The 17,245-nt window shown below is 36.3% G+C and overlaps 2 protein-coding genes across 4 annotated transcripts in view; one reads left to right on the top strand and one right to left on the bottom strand.

Moving 5' to 3' along the window:
• myo7ab (myosin VIIAb) overlaps positions 1 to 8,945 on the top strand; it is a 36,101-nt gene extending 27,156 nt beyond the window's left edge. For both annotated transcript variants that reach the window (XM_079584958.1, XM_079584957.1), the window contains exons 36-49: positions 48 to 238; positions 2,623 to 2,747; positions 3,080 to 3,237; positions 3,325 to 3,478; positions 4,420 to 4,575; positions 4,653 to 4,758; positions 5,236 to 5,349; positions 5,563 to 5,650; positions 5,735 to 5,841; positions 5,928 to 6,113; positions 6,200 to 6,316; positions 6,463 to 6,546; positions 7,188 to 7,307; positions 7,679 to 8,945. In XM_079584958.1, coding sequence (XP_079441084.1) covers positions 48 to 238; positions 2,623 to 2,747; positions 3,080 to 3,237; positions 3,325 to 3,478; positions 4,420 to 4,575; positions 4,653 to 4,758; positions 5,236 to 5,349; positions 5,563 to 5,650; positions 5,735 to 5,841; positions 5,928 to 6,113; positions 6,200 to 6,316; positions 6,463 to 6,546; positions 7,188 to 7,307; positions 7,679 to 7,768 — 1,796 coding nt within the window. In that variant the 3' untranslated portion in view covers positions 7,769 to 8,945. The remainder of the gene's footprint in view (positions 1 to 47; positions 239 to 2,622; positions 2,748 to 3,079; positions 3,238 to 3,324; positions 3,479 to 4,419; positions 4,576 to 4,652; positions 4,759 to 5,235; positions 5,350 to 5,562; positions 5,651 to 5,734; positions 5,842 to 5,927; positions 6,114 to 6,199; positions 6,317 to 6,462; positions 6,547 to 7,187; positions 7,308 to 7,678) is intronic.
• A 786-nt stretch (positions 8,946 to 9,731) lies between these two features.
• gdpd4b (glycerophosphodiester phosphodiesterase domain containing 4b) lies at positions 9,732 to 16,456 on the bottom strand. 2 transcript variants are annotated; one of them, XM_079586660.1, is made up of 16 exons: positions 15,755 to 16,456; positions 14,842 to 15,044; positions 14,461 to 14,564; positions 14,142 to 14,235; positions 13,892 to 13,951; positions 13,713 to 13,811; positions 13,527 to 13,620; positions 12,248 to 12,393; positions 11,986 to 12,068; positions 11,754 to 11,904; positions 11,408 to 11,632; positions 11,128 to 11,285; positions 10,745 to 10,892; positions 10,575 to 10,657; positions 10,372 to 10,451; positions 9,732 to 10,280 (listed from the first exon to the last, which is right to left on the bottom strand). In XM_079586660.1, the coding sequence occupies exons 2-16, from the start codon at positions 15,022 to 15,024 to the stop codon at positions 10,216 to 10,218; spliced, it is 1,773 nt and encodes a 590-aa protein (XP_079442786.1). In that variant the 5' UTR covers positions 15,025 to 15,044; positions 15,755 to 16,456; the 3' UTR covers positions 9,732 to 10,215. The 2 variants fall into 2 exon arrangements, with proteins under 2 accessions (XP_079442786.1, XP_079442787.1); XM_079586661.1 differs by having other exon boundaries at positions 14,461 to 14,517; positions 15,755 to 15,845.
• Positions 16,457 to 17,245: the final 789 nt, after the last annotated feature.

The raw sequence follows: 17,245 nt of genomic DNA, 5'->3' as shown, positions 1-17,245 counted from the left end.
TAAGACGGTCCGGCAAAAAAACATTTTGTTTCTGTTTGTTTTCCCAGCTGGGCAAGACTCTTCGTTCCTGAGATTCTCAAAGGGAGATCTGATTTTTCTGGATGAGCAGAACGGAGACCAGGTCATGACTTCAGGTTGGGCTCATGGGGTCAATGACAGAACCAAGAAGAGAGGAGACTTCCCTGCAGACAGTGTCTATGTGCTGCCCACGATCACCAGGCCACAGTATGATATTGTGGTCAGTGTTTTTTTATTCAATACATTATTTGGACATTCTGAGAAAAAAGTGTGCTGTTAAAGGAACAACTTTGTGCCTTATTTACCCCTAAACGATTCATAGTAGTACCTTGATATACTTGATAAGGCCCTGATATACTTAAAGCAAAGAACGAACTGGTTTGACAATATTTCGAACAAAATTTGGCCAAAATGAAGCTAGTTTGGAGTTCGAAACAGCTTGCCAAAGATAACTTTTCATTTTTTGTTCAGTCCATCATGGTAAACCCAAGTAAAAACATACCCAAAAGCTGCTTTATAGTAGAATTTAAAGTAGTAATTCTAGCAACACTGACACTGTTTTTTCATGTTCTGCTTGCTTTAAACAATCTATTGTATAAAGTAATATATATTATATATAAACATGACGTGACATTACTAGAGTGCCAAACTGCAGAGCTGATGCAAACATATCCACATCACTATGATCAGATGCTTTTTTCAGCTATCATTTTTGTTGTGTTCATTAACTTCATTTTGTTATAGAGCATCACAGTCCCGCCCACAGCCGGTGCCGGAAGTAAAAATTCAATACAATTTCTCCATAGACATTTGGGGTATAAGCCATAAAAACGTAACCATACATGGTAGACTTAAAACCAGCAACGGCTGTACTAAGCGATTGTATATGCTCATATAAACGCCAAAAGTTCATGGGGCACTAACCTTGATTTGAGATAAATCCCTTTTATTCGCGATGTCTTGGATAAGTACTTCATTACCCACAATCCTAAACAATCCCACAATCCCACAGTGATGCATCTGATTGGTGGATGTCGTGTAAACCCCGCGAAGGTCAGAGCGTTGTCATGGAAGCAGGATTCTAACAGAGCCCGTCTACATTCTCTGGTAGAGACTTGAACGGACTGTTTTCTTTAGCGGAAGCCATATAAATAGTTTTTAAATCAATACATTCCTTTTTAAATTAATATTTTGTGTCAAATTATTTATTTATTTGGTAGGTAGCCATGTAATAAGCGGGATAATGTATAGCGAGTTGGTTGTTATAGCGAATACAACTCCCTTCAGGCTTCGCTTCGGGCTCATAATCAGCCTTTCGCGAGTTCTATTCGCTATAACAACCTTTACATTATCCCTTACTTATCGTTCACTTTAGATAGGCTACTGTAGCCTTCATATGGTATGAGTCATATCAAGCATTTTATGATGCCACTGTCAAAACAATATTAAGCCTAGGCATACCTCTTCATGCATTTACTGAACATTTGTGTAATAATTCATGGCAAGTTAATAAACTGAATATATGACGGTCCAAGAGCAGACCATGCATCAGACCGGTGGCGCTGTGCACTTTCTGGTTTGCTGACCATCATTTTTTAATTTTCACTTGTTGTGGATATTAAGAAAATACATTAAATGTTATTACAATTAAGGATGAACTATAACATCATGAAAATGAGCATGGACCTCAACCTGTCCTGTCAGCAGAGTGTCCTGTGTCATAAAGGGCTTTGAAATAAACACACAAACTAACGTTACACACTGACTGAACACACGTGTGTTGATGACTGAGCTGCACCATGTTGCTAACGTTATCGTTAACCGCTTTCACACACGCACACAATATATTATTATTTTTATTTACACGATTATTACTGAAAGAACTGCTATTAACTACACATTTACTATATAAAATGCACTCAAAAGGCTCTTTCGCGGTTGGCTTCAGTCGACTTCAGTGAGGCGCGGTGGTTTATGGGATGAGTAGTTCCTTCGCTCGGAAATGAAAATATGTACACAGTCTTGTACCTTTGCCTTTTTTTGGATTTTCTCTTCGTTTTTTTACTCGAAATGATATGTTGTATGCTTATGAGTTCAGCCATAGCTGGTTATCCTCAGACATGCTCTAAAACTCTTTAGATACGGATTTTTCCAAAAGTCAATGGGAAAAATGAATGGGAAATTTACTTCCGGCACCAGAGCTCTCTCGGGCTGTGGGCGGGACTGTGATGCTCTATTGAGAGAAAAAGTGCACGGCTCATATTTACATATTTATCTAAACACCACTCCCAGTAGCATGGGTGGCATCACTAACAGTCTATCATTGCTCAGATATTTTTAATTTCTTTTTACACCTAAGCAAAGAATGAAAAAGACCTTCGCCATAAGTATATTGGGTACATATTACTACCCTAAGGTGCTAACATGCTCCATTTTTGGAGTAGATAAGTTGTCCAAAGTTACAAAGTTGTCCCTTTTAAGTTTTTTTTTTTTCTGACGGTGTATTATAATTACCTTGGAAAACCAATATGCCACATATTTAAACTAAAGAAGGACTTGCGCTATTGAATAGCCACAGGACCATCTCATTTCTGTTTCTTTCAGACATTGATTACCATGTCACCAGACCAGCGTAAGGACCCCATAAAGTTGTCTGATCAGAATCTGTTGGAAAGTGGAGAGAAGGTTCAGCCGCACACTCTAGAGGAATTCTCCTACGATCACTTCAGGTGCTTGAACGCTCATCAGGATTTCCTCCCTTTGTTGTGTCCGAATGGAAAAGCACTGTTTTTAAAGTTGGGAAAAGGAAGTATAGTGCAAACAAAAAGGTTTATTATATTACTAAAGAGTACGAGGGTCAGATACCAACCAATCCGTATCAACATCTTGCCAATAACGTTGAAGGATTAATTAAACTCACAGCATGCTTTAGATGCTCAATATCTGTTAAATATTAGCTGAATTGACTCACCACACCTATGATTGTATTTCATCATTTTGCACACAATTTTTTAGTTTAATTCTGGATTTATTACCTTTCTGGGTCCTTTCCATCCTCTAGACCCCCTTCAAAGAGCACACTGAGTCGTGTGATCATCAATAAAGGCAGAGGGAAGGATAAAATGTGGTGTTGCACCAGAGAACCGCTCAAACAGCCTTTGCTGAAAAAAGTCCTCAACCATGAAGAGCTGTCCCAGGATGCCTGCCAGGCTTTCATTTATATCCTTTACAGTTAATAGTATTACCGTTATAACATTTTGAATGTCTAACTGCAGTTCCCTCATTTTGACCTTGACTCTGTCGTACCTATCATGAAGTACATGGGCGACTACCCCTCGAAGAGAAGCCGTTCGGTCAATGAGCTCACTGATCAGATCTTTGAGGGCGCTTTGAAGGCTGAACCTCTGAAGGACGAGATCTTCTGTCAGATCATCAAGCAACTGACAGAGAATCACGTTAAGTAGGTTTTTTCCAGCTAAAGATGATGCAGTGTAATGGATCTCATTCACGCAATTGGGTTTTATTGCTTATGTGCACAGAAAAAGCCAAATTAGGATAATACACAGCTGAAACTCTCCATAAAAGGGATTTAGCATATTATTATTATTGTAACTATTATTATTATACACTTCCCGGCCAAAAAAAAGCTGCTGTTTGGATTTAAATTGGCATTTGAGGGGTGGATCATTATAGCAGTGATTATTATGTTTCTAGCATGTTATATGTTTGACAACAGTTCTTCTAACCCTAATCGATGGAGTGTGTAGCTTTTCATTTCTTAAACAACCATGTAGGAAGACACATTATGGCCATATTCTCTTAAATATTTGCCTATTTATTAAATCCAAACAGCGACTTTATTTTTGAAATAATATTATATTACAATAATATTTGTATATAACTGATATATATATATATATATATATATATATATATAATAAATAAGTATATAACGGTACATATATATATATATATACTGTATGTACTTTCATTTTATTTTCAATATATATTTCAAAATATATACAACAGCTATTATTATTGTTATTATTATTAATATATACATTTTAGAATTTAAAAAATAGTTGTAAAATATTATATTTACTTAATTTTTATTATATATAATTTATTATTTTTTATAAAATATATAATTTGAGTTTAACATCCCATGTTTCTAAGGTGACTTTTGCATGTGTGTGATTTTATTTGAAATATTGTCTTAAATGTACTTGCAAACGTACTGATGAATTGACTCTGCATGAAAATATTTGTTCACAGGTTACATATAGTTAGTGAATGAGACCCATTACTGTGAAAATCTGTAACAGTCTGTCCCCTAGTGGTTAGCCTGTAAATGACCAAAGCTGCTTTATGTTGTCAGCATTACTTGTTCTGTGTGTTCAGATACAGTGAGGAGAAGGGCTGGGAGCTGCTCTGGCTCTGCACTGGGCTTTTCCCTCCCAGTAACATGCTGCTTCCTCATGTCCAAAAGTTCCTGCAGTCCACAAAACATCATCCAGTCGCGCCAGACTGCATGCAGAGACTGCAGAAAGCCTTGCGGTAAGTAACAGCGCATACAAACACGCATCTCGAATGTTGCATAGATTCCCTTCCAACATTTTTCTCTTCCCGGACAGAAATGGATCCAGAAAGTATCCTCCTCACCTTGTAGAAGTGGAGGCCATTCAGCACAAAACTACACAGATCTTTCACAAAGTGTACTTCCCTGATGACACTGATGAGGTGAGTTTTTATGTTAACTCTAGGTGTGTGTCTGTTACCTGTGCCGTACGTTGTTTACAATCTCCTGTGGTGGTAATATTCTCTTTCTCTCTCATGCCCGGCTGTTTATTTATGCATGAGGAAACAGAGAGAAGGCCCCGTTGTGCTCTGACCTCATTTGAATCCTCAGTGCTCAGAGTTATGTGGTGCTGCTGGAGAAAACGGCATCAGATAGTTGAAGTGTGGAACTCCAGAGACTGTTTTTTAAATATATAAATAGTCATGGTAGACATGGACTGGTATTCACAATGCAATATAACAAACACCAAATACACAGTTTAGCTATGTATATATGAATCAACGAGGATGGATGGGTGGGTGGGTGTGCAATAGAAGCATTTACACAAGAAGTCTCAGGCTTTTGGCCCCCAAAATGAATTTCCCCCATAACCCATTGACTGAAACCATGTCTTATTTTCTACTATACTTTTTTCACAGGCTTTTGAGGTTGAATCAAGCACAAAAGCCAAAGATTTCTGTCTGAACATCGCTGGCAGAATGATGCTCCAATCCTCTGAGGGCTTCAGCTTGTTTGTTAAAATTTCTGACAAGGTGAGGTTACAAAGGTGTCAAATGTCTGTTCAGATGAAATGAAGATGTTCTGTGGGAGTTTATGACACACTAAATAACTTTTTTTTTTTAGTTTTACTAAATTTCGACTGATTTTTACATCACAGATTTTTCCTCTCAAAACACAGTTATTCATCAGTACGAGTGTGTTATTAATGTAGGATGTCTTATCAGCACTGGTTTAAAACGTTTCAGGTGATCAGTGTGCCAGAAGGAGATTTCTTCTTCGACTTTGTTCGACATCTGACAGATTGGATTAAAAAAGCCAGAGCTGTGAAAGATGGTGATTGTTTATTGTTCATAAAAATGATCAATATGTTGAGTGTAAAAACCATGAGAGGTGTTAATGCTTCTGTTCGTTCTGTAGGCGCAGTGCCTTCACTGACCTATCAAGTGTTTTACATGAAGAAACTGTGGACCAACACCATTCCAGGCAAAGATCCCATGGCCGACTCTATTTTCCATTACTTCCAGGTGGAAATCTCTCTTTCTGTACTCAATCTGTGCAGACAGGCTCAAACACATATCACACTCTTGCTTCTTCATAAACTCTTCTTCAGGAGCTCCCAAAGTACTTGCGTGGCTACCACAAGTGCTGTCTTGAAGAGGCTTTTCAGCTGGCCGCGCTGATTTACAGGGTGAGGTTTGAGGAGGACAAATCACAGTTTCTCAACTTCCCCAAGATGCTGAAGGAGCTCGTTCCTCAGGACCTGATCCGTCAGCTCTCACCCGACGACTGGAAACGGGTGAGTGAGCAATACTAGTCCTGCTTCAAACGTCCGTTTATGACAAGTAAATGCTGTGAATGTGCATGTCTTTGTTTCTTCTGCAGCCTGTCGTCACATACTTCAATACCCATGCAGGGAAATCTCGAGAGGAAGCAAAACTGATGTTTCTAGAAATCATTTATAAGTGGCCAACTTTTGGATCTGCCTTTTTTGAAGTCAAGGCAAGTTTGTCACAATATGATGCAATGTTGGTTTACCTAAATGTCGGGCAAACGAAATGACATTTTCCTCAATTATAGTATTTGATTTGTTATTTTTTGTCAAATAAACTACACCTGGCTTGATGATGTTTAATATTCGTCCACAGCAATCCTCAGATACAAATTTCCCAGAAGTCCTTTTGATAGCGATCAACAAACTTGGTGTTACTCTCATTAACCCGAAAACAAAGGTAGGTTTACACTCTGCCCAGAATAATGTAAGGTAAATTAGCGGTATCTTTAATATATTGTCATTTTAGCCTAAAGTGCAAACATAAAAACGATTTTTTTATGTAAAAAACTTATGGTATAAAAGCAAAACTTATGGAATATTGTGAAATATTACAAATGAAAAGAACTGTTTTAAATTTTTATATTTATAATTTAATTATATGATGGTGAAGCTGATTTTCAGCATCATTACTCCAGTCTTCAGTGTCAGATAATTCTTCAGAAATCATTCTAATGCAGATTTGGTGCTCAAGAAACATTTCTTATTATTATCAATGTTGAAAACAGTTCTGGTAGATTTTTTTAGGATTGTTTGACTGTCACTTTAAAACATTGTGACTTAATTGTGTATTAATGCGTATTAATTCCTTTAAAAATGTTTTACTAACCACAAACTTTGGAATGGTTATTTTATGGAATTTAGTGTATTTTATTTTAGCATTTTGCTCATTTAAATATTGATGTTAAACTTACGTTGCTGTGACATAAAGCAAACTGCCATTTTTTTTCTCATTTGCGTCAAAAACAAAACTTTTATACTTTCCTTTTGTAAAAAAAACTTTGGATATTGTTTGAATGGCATTTACTTATTTGTCTGCAGGACATTTTGGGCACACATCCCTTCACCAAAATCTCTAACTGGAGTAGTGGACATACCTATTTCCACATTACCATTGGTAACCTGGTTAGAGGCAGCAAACTGCTGTGTGAGACATCACTGGTGAGTCAGTCATCTCTTACTTTAGTGCTTCCCAACCCTGTTCCTGGAGTACACGTTTCACACTCTTCCTATCCAACACACCTGATTCAACTCATCTGATGATCAATCCTTTTCAGTTCTTGGAATATCCACTGATAAGGGAGACATCCAAAATGTGCACTGTTGGTGTGCCTCCAGGAACAGGGTTGGGAAACACTGCCTTACATATAATACTGTGGTGGTACCATGATACAGTGATGGTATCAGATGGTAATACCATGGTACTTTTGTGACTAATTGTCCAGCTATTCCATTATATTAGATTTATTATCATACTTTGCTGTGTGGTTTAATACAGTATTTTATCGTCCGACTATCCTCACAATTCACAGGGATACAAGATGGATGACCTTCTCACCTCTTACATCAGTCAGATGTTGACCACCATGACCAAGCAGCGCAGTTCACGTGGAAACCAGTAACACGAAAGGCTTGGGATAGGCAGTTTACAGACTTCTCACTATTTCTTAGATAATATATAATTTTGATACATGAGAATAAACTGAATCTGCTTTTAGTGTTGTTACTTTTTTCATATTGAAGCCTTAATTGTAAATTCCGAGTTTAATTTATTTTATAGCATTTCTCTGTGTTTTATTGTCAATGAAGGACATGTTTCATTGACAGTAAACAAACTTGTTGCCTTTAAGTTGTAGCCCCACATATGAATTTTACTCTGACACCAAATTAAAAGTCAGTTAAGTCAGATCAAGTTCCTGATTTCAATTATTCAATTTGTGGATGATTTGCACATCTCATTTTGCCAATTAAATGCATTATAAAGATATAGAAATGTCGCAGTATTTGGGTTTGCTTCTTAGCTCAAGACTTCAACACTTGGTTCTCATCCTAGTCATTTTAAAGCACTTTTATTGGTACATAAATATAATATTACTAAATCAATGACAGCAACATTTAATTCAGTCTAAAAAGATCCACTCGTTGCTTTTTCTGAATAGTATTTATCTTCCTTTGTAAATCTTTGACCAGGTATTGCAGAGACATCTATTGAAATGTATTTTATAAATTAAATGATCAGTATATATTTATATATATGGCCATAATCATTATAATTTCTGCACAATATATAAATGGTTGAATCTTTAAAAATAGTTTAATTTATTTATTCTTATTTTAATATAGCTATATATTCATTAATTGGTAACACTTTACAATAAGTTTTCATAAGTTGGCATTAGTTAATTACATTAGTTAAAATGAACTAATAATTAATAATACTTTTACACCATTTATTATTCTTAGTTCATGTTGATTTACATTTAGTTAATGTTGATGTCATTTACTAATACATTATTAAAATCAAATATATGTGTTAACATTAGTAAATGAACTGTGAACTGAACTAACAATAAACAAGTGTATTTTATTAACTAACGTTAGCAAAGATGAATAAATGTTGTAACTAATGTACTGCTCATTGTTAGTTCATGTTAGTTAATATATTAACTAATGTTTACAAACGAGACCATAAAGCGTTACCCATTAATTTGTAGTTTGTAATGGGTCATTCTAATTCTATTATGTTGGAAGCTGCTGTTTGTAAATAAAACAACATATATGAGATGGCTTGGCTATTTTAATGAGATTCATGTCATTTGTTATTCTCATTGATCAATGATTTATGATTCTATGATCAGTCATTTGACAATTAGATCCCTTGACTGCATCATGTGAAACCCTATATTTAGGTTTAAAGTAGGTCTGTTCACTAAACACTAAAAAATAATTATTAAATGTATTAGTTGAATAACCACTTAATAATAATAATATGAGCTTAATAATAATAATAACCCTTAATAATAATAATAAATGTAGTATTTATATACCGGTATTGTAGTATTTATTAATATTTTGAATCAGCTTTTATTTTTATATTTTCCATTTTGATTTTAGTCATTTTTATGCACTTTTGTCATTGTTATTACTATTGTTTGTTTTTATCTTGCTTGAATTTATTTTTATAAAATAAAAATATATTTTCATTTAGCAATAACTATTTTTAATCGTTTTTTAGCTAACAATAACAACACGATTTGTGTAAGATTTTGTCAACAATATTTTTGTCAACTCAATGTAAAACAATATACTCTTGCCAGAATTTAATCATACTTCAAATAGTAAAACATAACAAGATTGTAGCAGTTATCACATTTGAGTAAAATTTATGCGATTTAATGAGAACAAAAAGCAAATATCAGTTTAAAAACTGAAAAACTAGATTACGGGCATCATGATTTCAGACAGACACTGATTACCGGTATATTGCAATAACCGAAGAATCTTTACACTAAATTATTTTTTGTGGCTTAAGATTGATTTTGAATCCTACATTAAATTAGAACAAGACAAAAAGGACAAAACATTAGCACAACAATTATTTATGACTTCAGATTCTTACACAATTAGGATCCTCTATGGTAGTTACATCCAAAACCATGAAATTGATTTAAAATACCACTTAAGATGAAACATAAAACAAATCTGCTAATATTTCAATAAAGGAAACCATTTTCATCGACATGAGTCATGACGACAAAATATTTTCATTCAGCTCGAAATGGAAACCTTTAAGGAAAGCCTGAGGCTTGTGAAATGCAATAACTCAAATGACAATCTAAAGTCAGAGGTGTAAGATCAGTGACTAGCATTTGTTAACTGTATGTATCCCATCATATCAGCTCACACGTCTGTCACAAGACATTTTGTGACAATTAGAATTTATAAAATTGCAAGGATGATTTCAATGTACCACTTAAACTGTGGTTTAAACTGGCTTAACTGAACATCAGTTAGTTGTTGTTTTTAATATAAGGGGTTAAATATGAACCAACAGTTTTAATCAGGCTCTTCAGAGAGATGGTACCTGCTTCTCAGAGCCGCTCATGTTGGATAAAGACCACACATCATTCACCTCTGTTCATGGGAACATGAAACATGATCAGCTTCAGATTATTCTTCATTTATTTGCCTTAAGAAGTGGTTTACAATAGTAAATGCCTCTTACCTGCCCTGAACTGTCTGTAGGACCCATGTTCAAGTAATGAACTGCTGTCCACACTGTGAGCCAACCCACGCTCCCTCCACCTGCAATACATCACGATTGACAGCCTACAGAATGCCTTTTGTATGGAGTACAGAGTGATTTCGGATTGAAGCTACATGTTCACAGTCAAAGTGAGATGATGTCAATTCTGTGCTCACACTCACCAGTGAAACACAAAAACAATCACAACGAGAAGAAGGGAAGTGATGTCAGTAAGAGTCCACATAAGCATGTACTCATCTGGCGTCTGAGAGAGAGAGGAAAACCACAGGAAAAAAACTCCTGAATGAGAAGATGAACAAATCCCTGACAACTGTAGATGTGTGATATTTACCATGAGAAAGAGCGGTCTTCGCAGGTTCTTGAGGATGTGAACAGCATTCGTGGCGACAGAATGAGCCCCTGCACACCAGGCTAGAGAATACAGCCACGGCTCGCTGATCACGTACAGGTTGGTGCTGATGTTGGCAGCAGCGTATTTTCTGTTATTGATAAAAGGTCACACATGACATTTATGTATGACATATATTGAGTATATTTGGAGTATCGTATGCTGCTCACCAAGTAAAAACAGTAATATTGTGAAATATTATTCCGATTTAAAATTGTAATTTATTCATGTCACTTGATCATAGATAGATGGATGGATGGATTGATAGAAGTGTGGAATAGCTTTTATATCTATAGTGTGCATCTTTTTTAGCTTATCTCTTGAACCTGATTTCTTTCTCTGACATGGAGCTGTAATGGATGTTGAGTCTGGCTATGTGTCTGAGCTGAAGTTCCTCCGCTGGTGCTTGTTCGCCTGTTGTCTGTTGTAAATCAGGGTCGATTTCTTGTACAAACTCCCTGAGATCTGGAGGCAGCCACAGTACCTAGGTAAAAATGCAATAAACATATATAATCTAGAATCTATTTTTATTTTATTTTTTTAAACACAATCTACACAAAAGTCACCTTTTAAACTTTCCCAAAATGCAACAATGTAATGACACACCTGACTGGAGTGAATGGATGACTCGTTCTGGATGACGTCCAGGGTGCGGGATATCCAGGCATCTCTATAAGGGTGACCCCTGGGCGGCCGGTACAGATCAAAGATCACTAGTTTCTCATATTGAGCAGCCAAATCCAGAAAAGCCCTCAGTGTGCACACAGACTGATTCTGAGCCTGCAAGCGCTCATCTGCGCTCAGAGATGAAGCTGTTCCAAAGGGGTCTTGCTGAGGGGGAAACAATAGTACTCTTTGATTCATATTTGAAGGTGGTTTTAAGCAACACAAATAGAATCTAGATAACAACAAATTATTTTTTCAAGAGTAAAAAAGCTTCCCGCAGCCTAACAGAGAAGAACCAGGATCCAGTGTTGAGACTCTGCAGCTCTCTCCACGTAAACATGGCAGGTGAGGTGTGTGTCCAGTTAGGAAACACGTCTTTTACATTGGTTGTCCTGCGTAGGTTCTTATCGTGCATGAGGAAAGGAACTCCATCATAACTGCAGCAAGAGACAAAGCAATGTTATGTTATAGAGGACTTTTTTCTATTTTAAATAGCACAGGCTTTCTATGGAGCTGACCTGATAGTGACATCGGTCTCCAGACCATCAGCTCCAGCTGCCAATGCCTTCTCAAAAGACATGTAGGTGTTTTCAGGGGCAAGCTGAGAAAAGATACCACAGGGGCATTGCTTTTTTTCTTCAGTCTGAATATGGTACATTGTACATGGTACATCACATCATCACATTGAACTTGGAAAGAAGTATTTTAGCCTAAAAAAAAATTAATATTCAAATGTTAGTGCTTGAACCTGAAAAGCCTAAGAAGAAGAATGAAGTGTACCATTGGTGCTCCCCTGTGTCCAATTAAAGCAGGAGCTGATCCCAGACTGCTCCTCTCTTTAATGCAGGGCGAGTGCATGCCCAGAGGAACCAGGTAAAGAGTCACTAGAACAGTTATATACAGCACCATCATGGCCATCCGTCTCGCTTAAACAGACAAAGGCACATGTGAATTCACATTAATAATATACACTTTCTCTGACATAAGCTGCATCAGGGTGGCGCTATTTTTTAAAGTATGTCTTTCCTTTTTACAAGAAATTTTGAAAATATATTATGCATGATCAGGGCTGTACAGTGTGACATAAAAAATTGGTCTGTGAAATGAATAAATTTACCACAGTAGCACGTGCGATACAGGTTGGCATGTATATGAGACAGATACGCTTTATTGTGTGAAGTGAGCATTTGTTGTGTGCTTGTTTGTGTGTTAGATTAATAGGGCTGCACAATTAAAGGGATAGTTCACCCCAACATTTTAATTGTCATCATTTACGCACCCTCATGTTGTTCCAAACCTGTATGAGTTCCTTTTTTCTATTGAACACAAAATAATATATTTCAAAGAATGTTGGTAATCAAACAGTTGGCGGTAGCCATTGACTTCCATAGTAGGGAAAAAATACTATGGAAGTCAATGGAGCTCATCAACTGTTTGGTTACCATCATTCTTTAAAAATTATTTTGTGTTCAACAGAAGAAAGAAAATGATACAGGTTTGGAACAACATGAGGGTAAGTAATGACAACATTTATTTTTGAGCGAACTATCCCTTTAACCCGAAATTCACTGAGATCAGAGAGGATCAATTGGTTTGCAGTAAACGCGGCTCCATCTTTGGAAGCGCTGTGAATTTGAGTCACTTATAACGTGCATTTGACAAGCAACAGATTTTTTTTCATAATAAATTACTACTTATAATAAAACTTTCAACCTTTCTAATGATTCATAGGGAAATTAAGCAGTATTTATTTTCAAGTGCTCAATCAAGGATGTTGATTAGTGATATTGGGCTTTATAAACAAAATTGACTTCATGTTAAACAAGAGGTGTTATGTTTTATGCAGTCTGCCATTTTTAGTAGATAAAAAAAATATTTGTGTGAAAAGGTTTGGATTTTGTGTGCCCTGTATGGAACATTAATGTTTTTTGTCAGTCACATGCATGTTTAAGAGATGAACTGCACTACTTGTGGTTGTTTTCAGAGATGGCCACAGACCTTTTTATACTTGTGCTATATAGTGTGGCCCTATGCATAATATATTTGAACTCATTCTTACCTCTCATATTGAGCCGGAAGACATGAAAGCCTACCGGCCAAGATAATAGAGTCATTAAAACTACACCACCTATGTGTAGATATGGGGCAGTTACCTGGCAAATGGGAATTGTGAAGGTTAATTAAAAAATATCACAGTGAATTTACTTCAATATCAATATTATATAGTAGTAGATAATAAACCTGCCTGAAAAGATAAAAGCACAGTCTTCCACTCCTTGCTCCATAAATCTGTGAGAACAGATGAGGCCACAATGGAGAGAATCAAAGTCACTGAGATCCCAATCTATCAGAAGAGATTTCATCAGTCACAATAAAGTCTCTTTATGTAAAGACTTTTCAGTTACATAGTTGAGATGAAGTTACCTTGTGACACCAATGTAAATATAACCTCTGGCCTTCTGACAGAAGACAAACTGCCAGCAGCTGTGAATATTAAAATATTTCTTACCAGCAAATTACCATATGGACCTTTTAGTAACTTGTTATGGTTAAAAAGCCAGCCACATTGACAATAATATCTATAATAATCTATAATAGTGATTTCATAACTGTGGGGTTTAATAAATGAGGTCAAAACTGTAGTAATGAGAATGAATATTCTTAAAGCACATACCAGCAGAACAGCAACATAAGTGAACAGAAAAACAGCAAGAATCAACAACACTATAGACCATGGAAACCAGAAGCCCAGATTTCCAAAATTAAACCTGGAGACAAAGCGAGATAAATATTACTTTAGTGTATCTCTCAGTTAAATTACCTAAGTTGAGAGGTCTTTAATAAATGATACGTTCAGCTCAAATTATTTATTTTATGTCTAATTAACAATTAAAAGACTGTTCCATGTTAAAAACAACTTTGTTTAAACAAAATCAACAATAATGTGCTACCAAAAGAAGTCATTTAAAATATATATTTTATGTGACACAAACCAGTCAAAGTCATTGTAGTCATTCCGTGCTTCACTCCAAAAGTACAGGAACACCAGACTGAGACAAAAGGTCAGAACTATCAGAGCAAAACTGCAACACTCCCGCTGCAAAACAGTTTTTAAGCCATTACATAATAATACATAAATCTAGATAATTGTCATTGCATTTTAAACCTAACCTAAATATTACTATAATAATCACAAAAGGACCTAAAACTTAAAAGTGGGCAATTTTTGTGGGGAAAAAAGCCCAGTGTATGTTAAACTACTCATTCTGTAAAAAAATATTATTTGCTTTGATCAGGTGAACTTGAACAAGTTAAGTTAACAGCTTAATTTGTAATGATCTGAGCATGTGCATTTTGAGTTAGAATGAGAGCACCTTAGAGCAGCAGCAGTGTCCCCGATGAGCATGTGTGCGCTGGGAACGTCTCCATTGGCAGCCGTAGAGTCCAGCTAGACAGGACACAAAGAGCTGGTGCTCATAGCGCTGTAGCAGCCTCTGGCGTGCCACTTTCAGCTTTCCCAACTTCAGTTGGGTTCCCTCGGCCGGTGCTGTGCCCATAAGCAAGACAAATGAGGGTTCTGTCGATGTATAAACAACATATAATTATTTTCACCCCTAAAAGAAGTTGAGATGATGTAATGAATAACCAATGTGCTGTATAGCTATATATAATGCAACTGCAATATTGTCTTTTGCTTCTGCTATATGTTATGCCAGTGTAGTTCCCAGTTGCACAACTGTAAAAACTTAATTAATTAGACAATATGCAAGGCTGATTATACAACATGGTCCCCTCATCCTGTACAAAAACCTAATAATGATGGAATTTCTCCAAGACTACAAATGTAACTGGGTTAGGCCAACTGCTCACAAAACTTTTATCATTCTTCAGCCTAATAAGTAGCCCCGCCCAAATGTATGCCATTTGTTGAATTTTAGTTTAGAGTTGCCTCCGTTTTTTCCATTTTCATATTTGTGGGGCCAATTGGTATAAAAAAGTAGGCTATGTTAAAAATACTCATTCAGCATTTTTAACACTGCTCTAGCCTATACAGTGTAATCACAACATAACTGAAAACACAAAAAAGTATTCATAAAGGCAATTGTGAATTTATAAAGACCATTGTACATCCCACATACTCTTTGAGTCCACGGAGATAAAAACAGGATGCCAGCCAACAAACTTGTTTACACTTTACAGAATCGCTGTCATCTTCACAGTATGGAGTTCGTATCTAATTTATGTTATGAGAATACTTAACGACCGATAAACAGCCCAATGTCTCACCGAATATCTGAACCCGGTCGTCGTCACATCAGAACCAAGAAACTGCGCCGGTATCTCACTCTGTCCGTGTCCGCTTTACTCCAGTGAAAGGAAATACCTCGCTTCTTGACTGGCCAGTCGAAGAGTGTGGCGCTGCATGGATAATGAGAGCGTGAAAAATACCCAGCTCTAAAATCTCTGCGTTTGTGTTTCAGAACGGTAATGTTACTGTGAATTTGCATTAAAGAGGGGCGCTATGCACTTGTGTATAGGCCGTTTGCACGTTTTTGTGTGGTTGTTTAGTCTTGGCGAACTGAAATGATATCTTTTAACATTTTCTATAACTGATAAATCGATAAATGAATAATAAATTAAGAGAAAGTTAAATATCGCCTTTCATAAGTAAATCGGATGCCGCATAAGTATTTCTTTAAAAGCAAGCAATTTCACGAAGCCTTAAACAAAAATAGTTCTCTATTGAATAACAAACAGCATTTATACGCATCTTAAAAGACAAATGCTACAGGCTACTTGAAGAAAATAGCTGAAGGGGGTTGGGAGTAAGTTCAGTTGAGTACAGTGTCGTTGGCAAGAACTCTTGTCCATCCTGTAGGCAGTTATCCAAGGTACCACTATCTCTCCACAATCAAGAAGTTTTTCACAATCAAGTGGTGCCACTGTGTGTGCAGAGCCAAATTACGTCTTGGCAAAATCAAGGCCACCCTTTGGACGTAACACCTCTGTGAATTTAATGGGTGGAGCTTAACCTCAAATTTGGGTTTAGGGATAGGGTTAAATCTTGGGTAAGGTTAGCTGGACCTTCAAGCTCCACCCATTATGCCCAGAGAAGGGGAGCTGCACGTCAGTCAGTCTCCACCCATTGGCTCTATAATGAGCAGCACACGTCTCATAGATGTCTATTGGATGTGCGTGTTTGCTCATCTGCAATTTATGCCTCTAGGACGTTTCCTGTCAGACGTTAAATAGACATTTAGAAAACGTCTTTAAGATTTAGAATGTATGTAAAACTCAATTTAAAGATTTAAATCTCAAAGACGTCTCTCAGATGTTTGTACACAGCAAATACTTTCTAGATGAAGCGCTCTTTACCAGACCTCGTGCAGATGTATATGCTATCTGACACTTCTTGCTCAAGTTTTTCTTACAATAGTATTTCAATTGAGCATCTGATTGTATGCTATTCTGAACTCACATTAAAGTGCTTTACTTGATCACTAAATGTCATGAAACATGTTGAATCTACAAATAATTATAATAATAGAATTTAAAAAAAAAATCTAGAACAGGGTTTAAGCCTACTTTTGCTTTATGCAAACGGAAATTTCCATGCAAAATTAACAATGTGTAGCCTAGCTGTCATCAACTATGGAAACGCCAGTCAGTCATACCATCATGTAATGATGTAAAACCATCATCATGGGTTCGTCTATTTTAAATATTATATCAAATGGATCGGACGATGTATTTAAATCTGGTTTTAAATGCATTAGT

The sequence above is a fragment of the Phoxinus phoxinus genome, assembly GCF_949152265.1.
Source record: "Phoxinus phoxinus genome assembly, chromosome: 17".
Classification (NCBI taxonomy): domain Eukaryota; kingdom Metazoa; phylum Chordata; class Actinopteri; order Cypriniformes; family Leuciscidae; genus Phoxinus; species Phoxinus phoxinus.
Note: the sequence above shows the minus strand (reverse complement) of the source record. Positions and strands in the feature narration are given on the sequence as shown.